The 21,800-nt window shown below is 45.3% G+C and overlaps 1 protein-coding gene across 3 annotated transcripts in view; it reads left to right on the top strand.

The window, feature by feature from the left end:
- Nucleotides 1-21,800, top strand: part of WDFY3 (WD repeat and FYVE domain containing 3) — a 1,200,521-nt gene that overhangs the window by 682,823 nt on the left and 495,898 nt on the right. For all 3 annotated transcript variants that reach the window (XM_069236246.1, XM_069236255.1, XM_069236264.1), the window contains one exon: nt 18,812-18,991. In XM_069236246.1, coding sequence (XP_069092347.1) covers nt 18,812-18,991 — 180 coding nt within the window. The remainder of the gene's footprint in view (nt 1-18,811; nt 18,992-21,800) is intronic.

Consider the following 21,800-nt stretch of genomic DNA (forward strand, 5'->3'; position numbering starts at 1 on the left):
CGGGTTCATCTCTTGATGGATAGTTCTCTGCATAAAGATCTGCTGTGCACTGGTGAAGAAGCAGCATCCAGAAAGCGTACAGGTTCACTCCACCACGGTCAAAGCTGATAAACCTAAGTTAGCACAGGGAGTGCCTGTCAAGGATATTTGTCGGTGGCTGTGTTCATTTTTACTTGCTTCCACAAAGCACTACTGCGACGGCAGCAGGCCCGTCAAGAGGGGCGTTTTGTCCTCCTTGTCCTGCGGGACCTATTGGTATAAACCATTTCAGAGACCCACTGCCTTGGGGAGGTACTGCTTTGGTATCTGTTCACAAGGTGGGAAGTCTGCTGTTAGAAGTATCCATCAGAAGAACAAATTTCGTATCTTCGGTAGCAATCTTGCTTGTGGATATGCTATTCAACCCCAGATTTCTCACTGCTCCTCCTGATTCCGCATTCTGTGAACTAGACCCTTCACATCTAAAAAGGCATTTAAAGATTTTATTCTGATAGATTTGTCTGTCATCCTCATACAGGCGATATGAGAATTCAGAGGTTGCAGTGATTTCACAATGAGAAATTGTATACAGCGAGAAGAAAAGGGGTCATTCATAGGATAGATCCCTAGGGAATACCAACTGTTAGGCAGGCAATATAAGTGATGAGCACAGAGATGATAAAGTGGGCTGGATATGACAGCAAGGTGAGACTCTGGGAGGCGAGGTGGGGCCAGGGCTCCCTTGAGGTGACCTGGGCGTGGGATACCTTGGTGGAAGCACTGCAACACCCAGACCCCTAACCTTTGAAGAGCCATAACTCAGTCCCCTTGCTTTCTCAGACATGTTCGCAGGGTGGCCTCCACACTGGGTGACATATAGGGACACTCCTAGTTATGACGTGACTCACTTGCACACTCCAAATACAGCAGTTAGATTTCCCTTGTTTACAAGATCATTCTCTGTCTCCAAAGCGGGAGGGCACTCTGGGCATGCACCACAGGTGAGGGAAGGATTTGGGGTGGGCACCATCACTCTTCATTTCTTATGAAGGTGGGGTGGATGGCCATGTTGGAGGGGGGAACACATTGAACACTACTAGGCAAGTATCTCTTGTTATTCTTGAGTATGGTGAGTAGAGACCTGTTGCCTAATGTTAGGAAGCTAATACACAATGTGATGGAAATGTCTAGTAATAGAATGATGCAATGTAGTAATGGAGATGTGCCCTGTGGGGTTGTTTGTTTCACTCCAATAAAATCTGTTTAAAGAAATATGTGGGGAACATCTGGAAACAGAAACAGCTGTCTGGAAGATCCACATATCAAGCCATAGTAATTCTGGGCCACCTGGGCATATGACAGAAAAGGTTGCAAGCATGATGGCTGGCAATGGTGAAAGGTCCTGAGAGGTAGAAAAGATAAAAGTTAAGTGCTTGTGGTGGATTAATGTGTAAACTTGAGACACATGTAAAGGCTGGGTCTAGTTGCTGCAAAAAGAGTAGTGTTGTAAAGATGGGTATTCACTAACTAGAACTTCTACATTTTTAGAGCTTTTTTAGATGGGTAGTTTTTGATTGGTGGTCAGCTAGGAACATTTTGTTTGATGGCACGTGTAGCTGTAGATACACATGCTCAGCATACTTCTGCCATCAAGTGTTGGATCCGGATGTGTGCAAATTGTTTTTCTTCAAAGAAGCAGTTTGAATCACGAGGTAAAGTGACCCCTTCTTTCGGTAATAGTGTGCATGGGAATCTTCATTGTTAGATTTTCTTTCTGCCATTTGGTTTGGACATGTTCTTTGGTGCTCCGGGTTCAAGACCATTTTGGGCTCCCGTTGGACCAATATATGTTTTTATTCTCATTGTTATTGTTTTCATCCGTGTTCCATTCACATACATCGAAAACAATGTTCTTCGCTCCTGGCCTTTGGGCCTTGCCCCATCAGGCTTCCTTTATTTTTTCAGTTTGGTACACAGAAACAATGCACTGCTGATGGAACGGACACCTTTTCAATTTTGTCTGTGCTGCCACACTCAATATCCACATGCAGACCTCCACTCGGTTTGCAATCTCTGCTTATCTTTCGACCACGACGAGGATAGTTGTGAAGCCTGTCGATCATTTTGATAGAAGATGCTGCATGATCGTGGGACTCGTACAAAAGAAATGCAGCACAAGGAGGTGAAAGAGACACCGAATGTCTTCGGTAGTCAAGACCTCGAACCCCATGAAGAGGTGCATGAGGCTTCCACAGCAGAAGAGGAGGCCTTCTCCATTCCAGACTCTGAATCGGACTCTCAAGCTGAGACCAGTGTGCACACGCAGGAAATTTCATAGGCACAGCTCGCAGTGAGTACAAAGGCCCCTGTCATACCCATCAAAAAACATTTGGCACCGATCAAACATATGGCCGCTGGGCCACCACTGCTGTTGGGCCATGGTAGGCACCAAACAAGCGCTAAGTTTGCCCGCCCTTTTGCTCGGCACTGAAGGCTAAGCCTAAAGCTCCTACTAATCTTCCGGCTCAAACGGTTTTGGCCCCGAGCCAACCACTGATGTCTTAAGTTCCAACAACATCAGCCCCAACCATTTCAGCACCGAAACACAAGGCTTCTTCAGCTTCAAACATTTCGACACCTGCTTCAGAATTGACTGATTCAGTCCCAGAGCCTATTTTACAAACTATGGTGGAGAAACTCGATCCAAAACAAAAGATGATACATATCCTGCCTGATACTGGTTGCATCATGACAAAATCAACAAAGCTGACACCAGCTTAGTCTAAACGTCGGCCTTCATTTAAGGAGGCCATGTATGGCGTTGGCTCTGTATATACTATCTCAAAGTGAGAGATAGTGTGCACAGAGTCCCAGGGTTCCCCTTAGAGGTTGATAGTGGCAAAATTAGATAATACTAATGCTCTATTATGTGGTAGTGTGGTCGAGCAGTAGGCTTATCAGAGGGTAGTGTTAAGCATTTGTTGTACACACACAGGCAATCAATGAGGAACACACACTCAAAGACTTAACTTCAGGCCAATAGTTTTTATATAGAAAAATATATTTTCATAATTTATTTTAGAACCACAAGATTCAAGATTTTAGGTAAATACATAAAATGCAAGGTACTTTGATTTACAACAGTAGTACAGTTTTGGTTAAAATGGAAATAAGCTATTTTAAAAGTGGACACAGTGCAAAAATCAACAGTTCCTGTGGGAGGTAGGTTTGGTTAGTTTTTGCAGGTAAGTAAAGCACTAACACAGTCAGTCTCCTGGGCATGGGCAGTCTACAGTTGGGGGTTCAAGGCAACCCTAAAGTCACCGCACCAGCAACACAGGGTCGCTCAGGTGCAGAGGTCAAAGGTGAGCCCAAAACACATAGGCGCCTATGAAGAAAAGGGGTGCTCAGGTCCTAGTCTGTTTACAAAAAGTACCTGCATCCTTGGAGAGCAGACCAGGGGGGTTTTGTAGAGCACTGGGGGACACACACACACAAAACACACCCTCTGCAGCACAGGGGCGGCTGGGTGCAGTGTGGAAAGTAGGCGTTGGGTTTTGTATTGAAAGCAATGGAGGGACCCGGGGATCACTCTGGCGATGCAGGCAGGGCACAGAGGGGCTTCTCGGGCCAGCCACCGACTGGGTTAGGAGGAGGGCCGCCTGCTGGTCACTCCTGCACTGTTAGGTGGTTCCTCTCGGTCCTGGGGGCTGCGGGTGCAGTGCTTGGTCCAGGCGTCTGGTTCCTTTGTTACCAGGCACTCGCGGTCAGGGGGAGCCTCTGGATCCTCTCTGCAGGTGTCGCTGTGGGGGTGCAGGGAGGTCGACTCAGGGTGTGTACATCGTTGGAGTCGCCTGGGAGTCCTCTCTGCGTTGTTGGTTTCTCCAAACTCAAGCCGGGGGCGTCTTGTGCGGAGGGTGAAGACTCACGCTTCTGGCGGGAAGTGGAGTCCCTTTAAAAGTTGCTTTAAAGTTGCAAAGTTGTTGCAGTTTTTGAACAGTGCCGCTGTTCTCTGGAGTTTCTTGGTCCTTCAGGTGCAGGTGAGTCCTCAGAGGTTGCTGGTCCCGCTGGATGTGACTCTGTGCAGGTTCTTTGAGTCTGGAGACAGGCCAGAAGGCATGGGGGCCAAGTCAGTTGGTGTCTCTGTCGTCTCTGCAGGGCTTTCAAGTCAGCAGTCCTCCTTCTTTCTTCAGGTTGCAGGAATCTGATATCCTGGGTTCAGGGTCACCCCCTAAATAGTAAATGTAGGGGTGTGTTTAGGTCTGGGGGCAGTGGCTACTGTCCTTGAGGGTGTCTACACCCTCTTTGTGCCTCCTCCCTGAGGGGAGGGGGGCACATCCCCATTCCTATTGGGGTAATCATCAAACTCAAGATGGAGGATTTCTAAAGGCAGGAGTCACCTCAGCTCAGGGCACCTTAGGGACTGTCCTGACAGGTAGGAGACTCCTCCTTGTTTTTCTCATTGTCTCCTCTGGCTTTGCCGCCAAAGTGGGGGCAGTGGCCAGAGGACTGAGATGCCCTGGGGTGCTGTAACAAAAGGCATGAGCCTTTGAGGCTCATTGCCAGGGGTTACAGTTCCTGCAGAGGGAGGTGAGAAGCAGCTCCACCCAGTACAGGCTTTGTTCCTGGCCACAGAGTGACCATGTCACCCCATGTGGCCAGAAACTCGTCTGGGTGTGGCAGGCTGGCAGAAACTGGTCAGCCTAGCATTAGGAGTCGGACTGGCATTCAGGGTGCATCTCTAAGATGCCCTCTGGGTGTATTTTACAATAAATCCCACACTGGCATCAGTGTGCATTTATTGTGCTGAGAAGTTTAATACCAAACCCCAGATTTCAGTGTAGCCATTATGGAACTGTGGAGTTCGTAATTGACAGACTCCCAGACCATATACTCTTTATGGCTACCCTGCACTTACAATGTCTAAGGTTTGGCTTAGACACTGTAGGGGCATATTGCTCATGCAACTATGCCCTCACCTGTGGTATATTGCACCCTGCCTTAGAGCTGTATGGCCTACTAGAGAGGTGACTTACCTATGCCACAGACAGTGGGATGTGGACGTGGCCCACTGAGGGGAGTGCCATGTCGACTTAGTCATTTTCTCCCCGCCAGCACATACAAGCTGTGAAACACTGTGCCTGTGCTGAGTGAGGGGTCCCCAGGGAGGCATAAGACATGCTGCAGCCCTTATAGACCTTCCCTGGCCACAGGGCCCCTGGTACCAGTTACAATGGACTTATCTGTGTGCCAGGGCTGTGCCAATTGTTGGAAAAAAGGTACAGTTTAGGGAAAGAACACTGGGGTTGGGGCCTGGTTAGTAGGATCCCAGCACACTTTCAGTCATAACTGGCATCAACAAAAGGCAAAAAGTTAGGGGGTAAACATGCCAAGGAGGTCATTTCCTTACAGGCCATTCATCTACCAACATATCCTAAAAAAAAGAAAAAGGACACAGTTACCAGTCCAATTTCTCCACCTATGCCACCCTCTCCTTCACCTACATCTCCACCCCAACCACTCAAAATCAGATATAAAAGATATAATTGAGGGAACTCCACAAGGATCTCCACAGTCCTATGTAGAAGATCAAGGTGGGGTTGATGATACACATTAGCCACAATTAGATCCTTGAAACACATATGACATTGACCCACCAGGTGACACAGACCCAGAAGTTTATATCCAGCTAAAGGATCTCCACCAGATGCCACCACATCTTTCAATTAATTAGTAGCTAGGTTGGTTGCATATCATCAGGTCCCCTTGCACAAGGACCCTATAGAAGACGATTTTTTATTTGAAACACTTTCCTCTACTACCAGGGCCTGTCAATTCCTGCTCATGTTGAAAGGTATGACATGGCATGCGGGTGACATGTTTAAAGACCCTGTCTGTATTAGAATAATGACACCAAGTGTTGATAAAAAAATATATAAGGCATCTCCTTCTAATCCTGCTTATATATGAGGTTATATTCCACCAGATTCCTTGGTAGTATCAAATGCTCGTAAATGAGCTAATTCACAAACTTCCGCAGATGAACCTCCTCAAGATAAGAAATCTAAACTGATTGATGCATCAGGCGAAAGGGTGGGGTTTCAAGCATACAACCACTGGAGAATTGCTAACACCCAAGGCCTATTAGCAAGATGCAATACAGCACACTGGGATGAAATGGAAGACCTTACTCAACATCTTCCAGAGGAATTTAGGAAAAAAGGACAACAGCGTGTGCAGGAGGTCAAGTTAATCTCAAATAATTCTTTTAGATGTGCTCTTGAAGCAGCAGATACAGCTGCTAAGGGTGTAAACACCAGTGTACTACTAGGCAGACATGCCTGTTGCGTATATCAAGTTGTAAACACTTTTAAAACTTGAATGCTCAGTGTCATCTTTTTGGCCTCAAAGTAGACATCCACTAGAAAAAATTAAAAAGGACTCGGACGTCGCAAAATCTATGGAAGCTTTTCAAACTCCCAATCATCTTGGTTCCTTTCTCAGGCCTACATTCAAGCAAGGCAATAAACAATCAGCATCAGACTCCTGCCTCTTTTAAGCACCTCCATTCAGCATCTCCTTCTAGGGGTTTTTACAGAGGCTCATATCGGGGAAACATCTCAAAAGGACTAGGAAGAGGTGCCTCCACTCATGCCACCCCTTCCACATCAAAGTACTGACTCTCCACTCATTCTCTCCAATCATAACACAATTGTCGGGATGCCTACAACAGCTCTTTCCCAACTGGCAAAACATGACAACAGATCTATGGGTGTTGGATATTATCTAATATGGTTATTGCTTGGAGCTCATCAATACACCTTCAAACCTAACACCCCCGAAAACACAAACTCTCTGTAGAACACTTACAATTGTTAAACCAGGAAGTACAGGCTCTCCTTTGGAAAAGAGCAATAGAGCTTGTTCCTATTCATTAAAGAGTAACAGGAGTATATTCACTGTACTTCCTTATTCCCAAAAAGGATGGTTCACTTCGACCAATTCTAGATCTCAGACCATTACATCACTACATCCTGTCAGAGCACTTTCTTATGGTCACCCTCCAAGATGCAATACCTCTCTTCTAGCAAGGAAACTTTATTTCTGCACTAATCTAAAGGATGCATGTTTCCACATTCCAATACATCCAGCACAAAGAAAATACCTCAGATATGTCATACAAGGAAGGCATTATCAGTTTGAAGTAACAACTGCTCCTTGTGTCTTCACAAAATGACAGGCAGTAGTCGCAGCACTCCTGCACAGACAAATAATTCATGTCTTTCTGTATCTGGACAATTCACTCCAGCAGTGTCTACAACATACACAGACAGCGATTCATCTCCTTCACCATTTAGGATTTACCATCATCATACAGAAATCCCACCTCCAACCATCTCAGATACAGCCATATCTAGGAGTTGTTCTAAGCACTCAGGGTTAGCATACCCAAATGCACTCAGGATTCAAAATATAACCACCCTACTGCAACAGGTATGCCCCAACCAACAAATTCCAGTAAGGGCAGTTCAGAGGATTCAAAGTATGATGACATCTTGTATTGCAATAGTTCCTTATGCACTGCTATACATGCGTCCATTGCAGGAGTGTCTGGCGAGTCAGTGGTCTCAAGCACAGGGTCAGCTACAAGATCTTTTGTTGGTAGACAGCCACACTTGTTACTCCTTGCAATGGTGGAACACAAAACTGACAAAAGGGCGGCCTTTTATAGACCCTATTCCCCAGATCACTCTCACAGCAGACACATCCCTCACAGAATGGGATGCTCACCAACACAAACCTCTCAATACAAAGATTGTGGGACACCAAATCCTACACATCAATTACTTGGAACTCCAAGTCATTCACCTAGCACTCAAAGCTTTTCTGGTTCATCTGCAAGGCAAGATTGTCTTGGTCCAGACAGACAATACAACAGCCATGTTTTATTTGCAGAAACAGCGAGGGAACTCTACAGTTGTCTCGATTTTCTCAGACGATCTGGCATTGGGCAATTCGGCATCACATTCACTTTTTTTAAGTGGAACACCTTCCGGGGACAAACAACAACTTTGACGATCTGATCAGCAGGATGTGGTAACATGTCCACAAATGGGAACTCCACTCCCAAGTCCTCCAAACATATTTGCATTGTTGGGGGTTTTCGCATGTAGACCTGTTCGCAACAGCAGACAACTCAAAATGCCCAAACTTCTCCTCCAGGCTCCCACAACCACTAATCAAGGATAATGTTCTATGGATGAGGGATATTTACCTATGTTTTTCCACCACTTCCATTTGTGGTGACAAAGCTCTGGCACACCTCTCTCACTCTCATTTTAGTAGCTCCCACTTGGACACTCCAACCATGGCTCACAACACTACTTGAGCTCTCAGTAGTTCCCCACGAGAAGCTTCCCCTATGCCCAGACCTACTCACATAGACGCATGGTGAAATTGGGCATCCGAATCCCAAAGAACTCAGTCTTGTGATTTGGCTCCTGAGGTCATAGAGTTTGGATACTTAAAATTACCATCAGAATACATTACCATTCTTAAGGAAGCACTCAAAGCCAAAACTAGAGCATGCTATGTGGCTAAATGGAAGAAGGTTTGTTTTCTATTGCCAAAACAGATTGATCAGTTTAATGCAGCTATTCTAAATATTGTTTGTTATTTACTCTATTTACAAACTTGTGGGTTAGAGTACACTTTAATAGAATTACACCTTGCAGCAGTAGCAGCATTTCTGCAAAACAGCAACACTTAACATTGTTTAAAAAACCTGTAATTAAGGCATTTATGGAAGCTCTCAAACGGGGGATTCCATGTAGGGTCCCTCCAGCACCAGTACGGAAGCTTAACATTGTACTTACTAGACTTATTGGATCACTGTTTGAGCTTTTGCTTAAGTGTCCACTCCAGTTTCTTTCTTAGAAAATAGAATTTTTGGTAGCAATCACTTCAGGCATTAACCTTGGAGGAAACTTTTTTTCCAAATACATAAAGATAGGGTAGTCTACCATACCAACCCAAAATTCCTTCCAAAGGTTGTTTCCACGTTTTACCTAACTCAATCAGTTGAATTACTGGTTTTCTTTCCACACCCTGATTCAGTTGCAGAAAGAACTCTACATAGATTAGATGTTAAAAGAGCAATAATGTACTATATCGATAGAACTAAAGATTTTTGTAAACCTAAACAACTCTTTGTTGCTTTCTCACCTCCACACTCAGGGAAAGCTATATCTAAAGCAGGTATCTCAGGATGGATAGTTAAATGCATTCAGACAAAAGTCGCGGTTTGGACTAAACTGAAGGGGAAGGGCAGCGCGTGGGTTGGGAGAATTAAATTAAATAAAAAAAGAACTTAAAAAAAACAAAAACACTTACATCCTCCACCGCGCGCTGCTCCTCTCTCTGTCCCTCGTCGACTGCAGGCACAGGCTCCCAGCCTGCCCTGCGGCCAATCCTGATGCTGCTCAAAGCAGCGTCGGGATTGGCTGGGAGCGCCTAGCCAGGGTGTCCCAGGCAGACTGGGAGCCTGTGCAGGCTCTCTCCAGCCCAGCAGTTGCTGGGCTGGAGAAAGCCCTGTGCACATGTGTGTGTGGCGGCCCCGAGCCGGCAGGCCAGACACACATGCGCTATGAGGGGCAGTGCTGTGCACTCCCCCTCAATGCACGTCACCCCTGTGACCCCGCCCCTTTTCCCAAAAAACTATTATAAACACTGTTTATGATCGTTTTTTGGGAAAAGGTTTGCAGCTTCCGCTGCTGGCTGGGGACAACGCTCCTCTGCCGTTATGGAGGAGCCGCCCCTGTCAAACTTTCTACGCAAAAACCAAAGGTTCTACCCATACCTCTTAGCACACACTCAACTTGCAAAATAAGTGCATCTATGGTTTTCTTTGGTATATTAGCTGACATTTGCAAAGCAGCCACATGGTCAAATCTGCACACATTCACTTAATACAATTGTGTTGATGTACTAGCATGGCAACAAGCAAATGTTGGACAAGATGTGCTTTGTACTTTTTTTCAGACAACTGCAACACCCACAGGTTAGCCACCACTTTTGGAGGGCACTGCTTTACAGTCTATACAGAGCATGTGTATCTACAGCCACACACACCATCGTACGGATTATATATATTACTTACCCTGTAAGCATCTGTTTGTGGCATGTAGTGCTGTAGATTCATATGCGCCCGCCCTCCTTCCGGGACACCCATGACTGATGCAGAATTATCTTGCGCTTCATAGGCATGGACATCTCTTTCTAACACTCTATTCACACTTCATTCTCACCCAATTACGGGATAACAATCTAAGAGTGGAGTCAATCCTCATGCGCTCTCACTGAGGGGGTGGGTCACTTTACCTCACGAATACAACAGCTTCTTCGAAGAAAAACAACTTGCACACATCTGGACCCAACACTAGATGGCAGATGTATGCAGTGTGTGTGAATCTACAGCTCTACATGCCACAAACCGATGCTTACAGGGTAAGAAATACCCTTTAGAACTATTGCAGATTTGAAGGAGCTGGACCAGGAACCTTTCGAGTAAGACAAAAGAGGTTGCGTAGGATGAAAGAGTAGAGGAAAGAGAAAGCTGGTTAATGTTTAGTTTATAATGGATTCAAGGGGACACAGGCCACATTTATTGACCAGAAGATAACAATTTCTTCTCTAATAGAACTGGACGGATGTACTTCTGTTGAGCTATACATGGTGAGGGAGAGGCAGTGAAAAGTTTTTTTCACGCCTTGCTGATATTGGAAACTTTCCTCTCTCAATAGTCAGGACATGTTAGCAAGAGTGCGTCCAGGAAGTAGGGAGAGGCAGGCAAGAGGTTCAGTCCGGATTAAAGAAACTGGTATAGAGAAGGGACAAGCATGAAAAATTATTTCTGTTTCGATTATCAATAAAAATGTACCTGTTTTTTGTGTTTTTTCAAATTTTGACTTAGCAAAATCAGTACCACCGTCAGAAATGTCTGAGGTATATTTAACAATATTAACCTGTTTTTATGATTGATAATTTCCGTAGGATCGGCTCCTGCTAGGTTCTGACAAGAATGGGGTCACAGAGATAAAAACAGTATAGATTGAGATAACCATTGGTTTTCTTCAATTAATTAATGAGTTACTTTATTGGTGGGTGTGTTTGGTAGAAGACATGGATGAGGGAGGAAATGACCGAGTGAATGAGTCTCTGGATAGATGGATGATATGTAGGGAGATGGGATGTGTTGCTAACTGAATGTATGAATATGTCAACCAGTTAATGTGCAAACTGGTGAATGTGAGCAGATATATGTGAGTGGATGCTGTGTGAGTGGGTCAGTGAGCTGGCACAGGCCATGTACGGAGATGCATTCCGGTACGTAGTACAGTATGCTTGTTCCTAAATTCAAACAAGCCACTTCTGATGGATAATTTTGCCAGCAGATTGAAGCAGATGTAGAGCATACCCAGATTTCAGATTAGATCCGGACGTTTCAAAGCTCTCATCACCAATAGAGGGGGCCCTGGCTGCACATTCACACTGGAAGTGGCATCAGATGACGTCACTCAAGTCATATAGCACTCCCTCTAGCACAGCGATCTTAGTTTCCTTTTTTGCACAGCCCTTGACGTGGACCCAGAGCTCTCACTCAAACGATTTTTTCTCAAAATATACAACTTTTTTTATACTGTATTGTACTATGCCTCCTCCCAAGAAGAAGATTGAAAGCCTGTGGGTGTTACGATGTATAGATGTCCATCACGGAACTCCACACCATGTGCCTCTGGTGCCTCTTGTCAGACTACGACTCCTGGGTCTCTGCTTCATTTCAAATTATGCACCCAAAAGCTAGTAGGAGTGCTGATCTCTTCATGGCTCACGCTAAAACAGACTGGCTGGGATAAAAGCATTCCAGGCACTATTCGAACTCTCCATCTTCTTCCACTATGGGAAAGAACAAGAAGCCAAAGAACAAGAAACCTGTAGAGAGAATTCCCCATGTTGCTGTCCCACAGGACCTTCATCCTCGAAGCTGGAGTTGACATTGAGCCAGCGATATTCCCTCTGGACGTCCCTGCTGTGGTGACTCCATGGACCTGGCCACAGACTTCCCCCTTCTCCATTCGGCTCCTCAACACCACAACAGGAGCTAGCTGTCTACCCTGCACCAACTTACCCTGAGTTCTCATTGCCTGGTTTGGACTATGTGCCATTTTTGAATGCCATGTTTTTCTGAGATGTCATTGCCCACTGGTGTCCATACGTGCTTTTCAAAGCCATATGGACAGCCTATGTTTATGCCCATAGCCGCGATGCTGACCGCCACTGCAGCATTGGCTCTGATGCCTGCACAGCATTTCTTTGACCCAGTCTTGTTCTGCATGGCACCATGGAAGGCGTAATTGCCACTGGCAGTACCTTCTCCTCAGACTTTGAAACCAACACCTCTGACGCCGAGGTCTGAAGCAGCTCCAGAGATAAAATCTCAGAGACACTCGGTGTCTCATTGCAGAGGAACAATGCAGGGGAGAATCTGCATGAGATCTTTGCCACTGACTCAGACAGCCTAAACATGGACTTGGATCAAGATGTACAAGGGAGATTTAAAGGGCTATCGTCTGCAACACCTTTCTTGAACTGGCTGTGGACTTCCCCACTGAATCACCAACGCTTAAAGTGATGTTTTTTCATAAGATAGTAGTGAAAACTGCAGCAGTGCTAAATCTGCAACTTTTTTACTGTAGAGTCTGAGTAATGTCCTCATGGAGGTGCTCCTCCCTTCAGCTTCTCCCCCTTAATTAGGCCCTCCTTGAGCCAGTCATGGCAGGATAGGAGAAACCTTCCTCTGCCACAGCAGTTAATAGGCTGGTTGTCTGTCAGTATCACCCTGCCATGAGTGATCCACCTTTCCTCCCTACACATCCTTTTGCTGACAGCCTGGTGATACAGGTTTCCTGCTCTGGTCAATCAGGGGGAATCTTCCCATCAACACCTGGTGACAGGGAGGCGAAGCCCATTGAGTCATAGGGAAACAGGCCCTCTCTGCAGGCAGCACGGTGCTAAAATCCATTAATGCCAGCTGTCTCCTAGCAAGACACACCCATACCTGGTGGGACATGGCATAAATGGTGGTTCCCCATGTGCCAGAAGACATACATCTGCACTTTCAGGACGTGGTTCAGGGTAGACTGAACGCCTCTAGGCACATTATCAAGTTTGGACTGGACACAGCTGACTCGATTGATATGTTAATATTGAACAGGAGACACATCTGACTGAGAACCTTGATTTTCTCCACTGATATTCGAATCGATTGATGGACATACCCTTTGATGAAGTGCCCCTGTTTGGCTACAAAGCCGGTTCCATGTTAGTTCTTCAAGCCCAGTAAGGGCACCGCTTGTTCTGTGTGCGTACAAATCCCTTCCTTCTCAAGGGATTACCATCAATTGTGGATTTTGCGTGACTTCACTAGAGGTTTTTCCTTCTCCAGTATTGAGGTATCTTTCATAGATTCACATGCTTGAATCATTTCCCGTTGTCGAAGTGAGAGTCCAACAATAAATAGAAAGCAGTAGATTACATTTTTAACATTGAAATCAGTAGAAAAATACATTCGCTTTAACAGCTTATCAGCTCCATTATAAAATAGCCAAAGTCCAGCCAATCAGGCAAGACCACCATTTAGAACCCTCAGCACAGAGGTTCCAGTCTCTCAGATTTTCTACTGCACGTCGTGTGTCAGGGATTCTCCCTGAGCTTTGCTCAGTTTACTTTTCCTCACAGGAATTTGTTTCCAAATATTGTTCTACATCGATAACTCTGATTTCTATAACATGTCTACAGCAAAGAAATGTTTGTTTCAACCCGCAGCACCTGTGGTAAGATACTGCTTCACCGTGAGGACCCTCACAAGGACTGCATTTACTGTCTTCACCCAGAGCACAAGGTGAAAAGACTGTACAATTTGGAGAACCTTTCCTAGCAAGACTTTGAGGGTCAGAGAAGCCAGGCTCCTGCTTTGGCTTCAAAAACGTAAAAGCACAGAAACCCTCTCTGATGAGTAGGACAGCGACGCCTCTGTGACATCAAGGAAAAGGAAAAGATATGTTGAGAATCTGTCTCCAAAAAGAAGTAAGGCAGCCAAAAAAGTGCACTCTCAGAAGGAAAAAGCTGAAGAACTTCTACTTCAAAGAAACATGGCGAAAACGTTTGTTCTGAACCTTCCACTCCAGCTGCCTCTTCAATGAAACTTAAGAAGCCATCTAGCTCTTTGCCACCATCGACGTCAAGAAGCTCAGTCTCATTGGTGAGGCAGTCGACAAGTACGTCGTCAACGACAAGTATTCGCATTATCTATTACCACAGCGACAGCGCTTTCACAACTTCATCGTTGCCCATGATAGTAACGTCGTCACCGTTGTCATCAATGGCAATAACATCGGTAAGCTTTGAAGTCTGGTTCTTGTTTACCTACCCAGGCAATAAAAATATCAAAGAAGTTATCGTTGACGGGTAAGAAATGAAAATCTACAACGTCGACACACACGCTGTCGACTGCTCCATCAACGTTCACAGGTGAGCCACAGGCTAAACCACCGTCGATGAAAACTCTGTCAACAACTACAAGAATGACCACACTGTCGACAAGCACACCGTCAACGACAGCCCATTTCTCACCATTGACAGCAGTGGATTCTGGAGGATCTTCCTTCTTGCCCTTAAGAATTATAGCAATCAAACGTAAATCCACTCAGCAAACGTTACTACCTGCCCATACCTTGCCCAGTAAGGTGTCACCTGTACCTCCACAACATTTCCTTGATGAGGACAATAACTAATTTGGAGATGATTACTCTGACAATGGTCTGTTTCCGGTGGCATGTAGTCTTTCAGACTTATAAAATGGCAAGAAGAGGAGGAAGGAGAGAATGAACAAGTATATATTCAGCACTCACTTCAAGAACAGCAACAATCACGAACCCAAGAGCAACAACAGGAGCCAACAGTGCAAATGCCAATGTCATTAATCTCCAATTTTCAGCTTATGATGTAAGATTATTATACTAGATTCCCACCACCAGGATCAACCACTCCTCTGCAGCATCCGCAAATGCCGTTGAGTTCTCCTCCCAGAGACCAGCCCTCAGACTCTCAAGTACCTGCACCGATACCTACTCAATCGCCACTTCCCGAAAACGATCTGCCTTCTTCGGAAGACGAACAGGAAGAAGGTGAGCTACAGGACACTGAATCACTCCTCACTGAATGGGATTGTTACCAAACACAAACACCATCCCCCTCTGGGCCGCCACCGGTAGATTCTCCACCACAGGATATTGGTGGATTCCATAGTGTAATGGAAAGGGCAGATAAAAGGTTCCAGCTCCTCATTGTATCTAAATAGTCGACTTGTTTCCTTTACGGCTTTAAGGAAGACACCAGGAAATCAGTTTGTGCCATCCCAATTGTGGACTTTATCTGGGAAGAGGGCCTTAAAGTAATTCAGACACCATCTTCCATTCCAGCGGTGCTTCCTAGGTTGGACAAAAAATACAAAGCACCGGAAAATTCACCAGCCTGTTTAATTGGTCAACCTAAACCTGACTCAGAAATATCTCAGACGACCCAGTGCAGATCCAGAAATCCATCCTCCCCGCTTTCCTCACCCCCAGATAAGGAAGGAAGGCGCTTGGATTATATAGGGAAAAAAATTTCCACAATAGTGGCTACAACAGTCAGGGCAGCAAACTCCTTTGCGATTTTAAGCAGATATGATCGACAAATGTGGTCGGACATCTCCCAATTCATCAATCTCCTTCCTGAGGGTGCTAAAGCTGAAGCTCAGAAGATATTGCAGAAGGGAGAGACGATCTCTGTTGAGATCGTAGACTGTGCAATAGATGTGTCATCTACAGGTTTCCGCCAGCTAGCCAGAGCAGCAGTATTAAGACGTCAGGGGTGGCTAAAGGCCACTTCCTTCCACCCAGAGGTTCAGATGAAGGTCATGGATATGCCATATGATGAAAAACTATTATTTGGTAAGCACGTCGATGATGTGCTTCAATCTATAAAGGCGGACACCAATACAGCTAGATCGTTGGGTGCAATTCAAAAGGCAGCCCTTTTGTGGGGGAAGAGGAAGAGGACTGTATTCTTACAGAGGTGGCCTGCACCAATATCAACAGTACCAACCTTACCAGAGCCAATTTCTTCCAAGCACCAGTCAGCAACAGCCCTATCGGCAACCACCATCTGCAGCCTACAGGCATACCACAAGAGGAAAGTCTTCTTATAGAGGAAAGGACACAGCCAGAAAACACTGACCTCCGTTTAGTGCCTGCATCCAACCCCTATCCCAACACTCTGATAGGGGTCAGAATTTCCAACTTCATCCACCAATGGTCCCAGATCACCTCAGACCGATGGGTCCTCAATATTGTCACCAAAGGGCATACCCTGGAATTTCAACAATCCCCTCCAGACTTACCACCATGAGGACCCCCCCCTACCTGCCCACTTAAAAGAGCTCCTTGTACAGATTTCCAATATGATATACAAGGGAGCAATAGAGATTGTACCTAAGTCTCAGAGGGGACCTGACTTCTACTCTCGCTTATTCCTCGTCCAGAAAAAGACAGGAGACTGGCGACCTATCTTAGACCTTCGATGTTTAAATAAATACCTGAAAACAACAGTAATTTCAGATGATCACTCTACAAGATTTTACGATTACTCAACCCAGTGGATTTCATGATGGGCTGGACCTCCAAGACGCCCCTATCCATATCCCGATCCACTCCAGTCACAGGAAATTCTTACGCTTCAGAGTTGCAGGCACCCACTACCAATTCAGAGTGTTGCCTTTCGGCTTGAGATTGGCTCCTTGAGTTTTCACCAAGGTCTTAGCTCAGGTGGCAGACAAATGGGATTTCAAGTGTTTCCATACTTGGACGGTTGGCTAATAAAAGCACGAACAGCGTCCAGGGCAGCCAGAGACACAGCAACATGCCTCTCCCTCTTTCAAAGATTAGGCCTCTCAGTCAACTACCAAAAATCATACCTAATGCCATCAAACAATATTGACTTTCTAGGAGCCATATTAGATATGGGGCAAGCGAAATCTTTCGCCTTTTAGGACAGACAGAAGAGGATTGGAAGCCTAGCACTCCGCCTCTGCAAAAGAAAGTCCACTTCTGTCCATTCTGTCCAGATTTGCTAATCTTTTATGGGGATGCTCTCCTCGTGCATTCTGTTAATACCATACTGCTGTCACCATATGAGAACACTTCAGCAGCAGCTAGACTGTCAGTGCAAGCAAATAAGCGGATCCTTCGGCAATACTGTCCAAACAACCCCACCAATGAAACAAGCCGTGGAATGGTGGAAGAAGACCCCCCACATCTCTGAGGGTCTCTCTTTTTTAAATCAAAGACCGGAATATGTTCTGACCATAGACGTGTCTCTGGAGGGATGGGCGCACACCTCGAAGACCGTGAGAGGGAAATGGAACACCCAGGAAACAATGCTCCACATCAACCTGTTGGAATTGAGAGCCGTGTTCCTAGTGCTGAAAGCCTTCCTCACCAGGATCAAAGGCTCATCAGTTTTGATCTGAACTGACAACACCGCAAGTATGCATTACCTCAACAAGCAGGGAGGTACAAAATGGCTGGCCCTGTCTCTTCAAGCGCAGGAGAGAATTGGGCTCTTCATCATCACATAACTCTCAGAGCAGAACACGTCCCTGGAATATCCAACACCTTGGCGGATTCATTCAGCAGAACCTCAACGACCTGCCACGAGTGAATTTTGCCAAGCACTGCTGCCAGGACTCTGAAGTGTAAAGACAGACACTTCACCTGTTTGGTTCTGCAGGATTTCCTTGTCTAACCAACTCTCAACCCTCTTCCTTAGGCAGGCTATTGCTCTGTAATCTGTTTTACAGGTGAGGAGTTTGCAGGTAGAAGAATCCATCAGATGATAGTTAATTACCTGCGGTAGTAGTCCTTCTAGTGGATACTTTGTCTACTTGTAGAATCCTTACCAACCCGCCAACCTCCCCGTTTGATGGATGTGTTAAAGGTGAAAGCTAATAAGGTCCCACTTTTTGGTACTGCACTACTCTGCCAGTGTCAATCTATTGTTTGAAGGCTTGATAAAAATGGTATAAAACTGACGTCGCACAGGGGTGAGATCTATATGACATCAGTGATGCCACCTGACGCCACTTCTGGCGTTGATGCAAAGCCCGCGCCCCTCACCGAGATGTGAAAGCTTTGAGGTTTCTGGATCAGGTCTAATGCGTGGGTATGTTCAACAGGTAAGGAATCTGTAGGTAGATAGAGTATTCACCAGGAAGATAGATACTGCATAGAATTAACTTTTTCTTCAGACCGACTAACAGTTAAAATCATTGAGCTTTGTAAGTGGAACCCATCCTCTTGGTGCATTAGGCAATAGACATTTTCAAGTTTAAAAAAAATGGCCAAACACATCTGTTTTAGCAATATTGCTGAGTCTGCTGTATGTGACCATGAATCCACTTTGGTCCACATCAAGAGCTTGTATAAAGTGTGGCCAAATTGCTATAAACTCCAAAAGTGGAATGAAAAATGTGTGTGTATGAATTTGGTAGGCAAGCATTGTTAGGCATAATCAATTCATCTCCAATTTCAAAACCAACTGACTGATCAGGTGGACTTAAATGTCATAATCCATCCAGCATGTTAAGACTTATTGCTCAGGTGCTTAAACTTTTTGTACTCGTACTGTAAAGGAAATAGTGATGTATTTTTTCTCTTTCTGTACTCACACCTAGCCTTGGCAGTCAGAAGAAGAAGGATCATGGCTCCGTGAATATCCTGTGACTTTGATGCAGTTCTTTCGCTATCTATATCACAATGTTCCAGATTTGAATTCCATGTGGATAAGCCCAGATTTCCTGTGTGCTTTAACAGCAACTGTGTTTCCTTTCAATATTCGACCTTACTCTGAGATGGTAAGAGGAATTTCAGAACTTAAAAACAATGCTACTGTACTCAAATAATTTAACACTTGGCTATCAAGCCGTATGGTGTTATTTGCTCACATTGCCATAGAAAAATGTGGTGTTGCAGGGTGTGTTTTGCCCTGGTGTTAATTTGTGGGCATTTGTAAGGTAATTGTGAGAGAGGCTCAGTGGGGAGGGTACCAATTGTTCTCTCCATTCACTTTGTGTCCATTCACTTTGTGTTATAATTTTTGCATGGACTGTTCTCATAAAGGTACTCATTCTTTGGGTAGGTACCAGATTATGCTAACCAAAATTATTTAGACGCAATTGTTGCGGGTGTGGGCAGCCTCACTGCCTCACAAAAGATAAATCACTGAGATTGCTGCTTGCATCTTACTATTTCATATGTTTGAATTCCTCAGAGTTTATCCTTTTGATGAGTACCAATACTGATTGTAGTAATGCTAGCAGTAAAGTGCTTTGTTGAAAGTGCAATTTAAATTGTGGATTATGTTAAAGGTTAAATGGTTGAAATAAAAATAGTGGGTTAGATAAAATGTAATCCTTAATGGGCATAGGTACAGCAGAACTTTGTGGTCTGTAACTGAAAAGTAAAAAAAAAAAGAAAAAAAAAAAAGGCAAAAAAATAAAGCAATGAACATTCTCAGTTGACCTACTGATTTTCAGCCACGTAGAGGGAAAATAAATGGTGGGCCACAGAGTATAGAGCCAGAGGCATGGTGGCACAGCTTACTTTGGCACAACTTTTTGTCAAGACTATTCTCACTACAACAGTAATTGATCAAATTCAGTCATTGGGCAAATGGCAAAAACATTTCTCTAGCAGAATTAGTCGTATTGATTGTCCCAATGGCAAATGGCGTCTTGAAGAGTGTGCTGTGCTACTGTGATTAGTGTATTCCGAAGACACATCACCATAGCCTAACATGCAGTTGGGCACCATCCCCATGACCAAGAAAGTCTAGTAACCTAACCATATGATTGTAACATATTCAGGGGCTCATTATGAACCCGGCAGTTCAGACCGCCATGCCGGCGGCGGAGGAAAAGACTGCCACCGGCATGACGGTCTGAACCGCCATATAATAAACACAGGCCCTCTGCCACCACCGACAGGCAGCCTGACAATGGCGGATTACATTATCTGACAGGGCAGCGCTGCAAGCAGTGCTGCCCTCCAGATAATGAACCCTGTTTCCCCCAGCGTTTTCCTGGCGGGAGGGGTGCTCTGGGGCTTCTGTGCAGTGCCCCGTCACGCAGGTCTCTGCCCGAATTACAGGCAGTGATCTGCACAATGAGTGCTTGTGCACCCGCCGCACTGAGGCATTGACGACGGTTGGCAATGTCCCAGCATTCTGCTGGGTCGGCGGGGGGAAACAGTGTTTCCGCAGGCCGGCCCAGCAGAATGTTTGTAATGCGGGCGGCAGGGTCTCAAGGGGGCTGGCGGTCTATGGAAAGACCACCAGCATGAACACTGCAGTGTTTACTGCTGTATTCATAATGACCCCCTCAGTCTGGAATGTGCATGGATATTTGTCAATATCACTTCTTAACTTTTCTGTATGGATTGCCCCCTCTACGCTAATGTCACCATCACTACAAGTCTTAAATCCAACAAGAACATTTAAATTTGTGCTTCTTGCTTTTCCAGTGCGGGCAAGGAAACTACTGTGTCATGGGCTTAGTGGGGCACAGTAATTGAGCTGGCCCCATGGGATGGGGTCCCGAGGCCTTTACAAGCTCAGGGTGGGGACCACACTCACTTTCACCTTCAGGGTTGGGGTGTTTGGGCCTATTAAGGCTTGGTGAGTGGTGCCATGTGCCTTAGTATGGTCCAGTGGGATGGGGTACCCAGGGCCCCCTTCCCACAAGCAACATTTCATGGCACGAGCAGCCCAAAAAAGTTTTTATTTTTTTGTTAAATAGCGCAGGAGCCTGTGCACTTTAAAAAAATGTTTACAGTGGGTTTGCAGATCCTCTGCACATTCGCTGCAACATTTAAGACCCCACTATTAGGTCTAGGGGGTCAAATTATCCCTCCCCTGCGTTCTTAAACCTTTTTTTCTTTGACTTGGAACTCAGTTCTGAGTCCTAAGATGGTTGTGGCCACATAATTGTTGATGTGGAGTCAGCCAAACAGATCGCAGCTTGAGATCTGTCTAATGTGAGGACCCTCTGTGGCATGTTACAAAGTTTTTGACCCTTAATTGCTCAAAAACTACTCAATGGTTTTACCCCAAAGTTACAAAAAGCACTCCTTATGGACCAAAATCTGCCAATTGTGGGGTAAATCTTTTTAGGTGTTAGGGCTCTATCTGTGTTTTTGGACCCTTCCTTTTGCACTTTCTTGAAAAGTTAAGTGAAAATTCATCAAATGACATCAGCATTATTAGCAACACAAAAAAGGCATTTCCTGTGTAAACATGGTCCTAACTATACCCAGTGACAGCTGCCTCTGATAGTGTATATATAAGAATATGTATGTTCGTTGTCATGTGTAGTGCAGATACACATGCTTTGCATAGGTCTGCCATCTAGTGTTGCGCTCAAAGTATTACAAGTTGTTTTTCTTCGAAGAAGCTTTTTCGAGTCACAAGATCGAGTGACTTCTCCTCTCGGTGATAGTGCGCAGGGGCATCAAGGGGGTTATTCCAACTTTGGAGGAAGTGGTAATCCGTCCCAAAAGTGACGGTAAAGTGACGGATATACCACCAGCCGTATTACGAGCCCATTATATCCTATGGAACTCGTAATACGGCTGGTGGTAAATCCGTCACATTTGGGACGGATTACC

This window comes from Pleurodeles waltl, chromosome 1_2, assembly GCF_031143425.1.
Source record: "Pleurodeles waltl isolate 20211129_DDA chromosome 1_2, aPleWal1.hap1.20221129, whole genome shotgun sequence".
Classification (NCBI taxonomy): Eukaryota; Metazoa; Chordata; class Amphibia; order Caudata; family Salamandridae; genus Pleurodeles; species Pleurodeles waltl.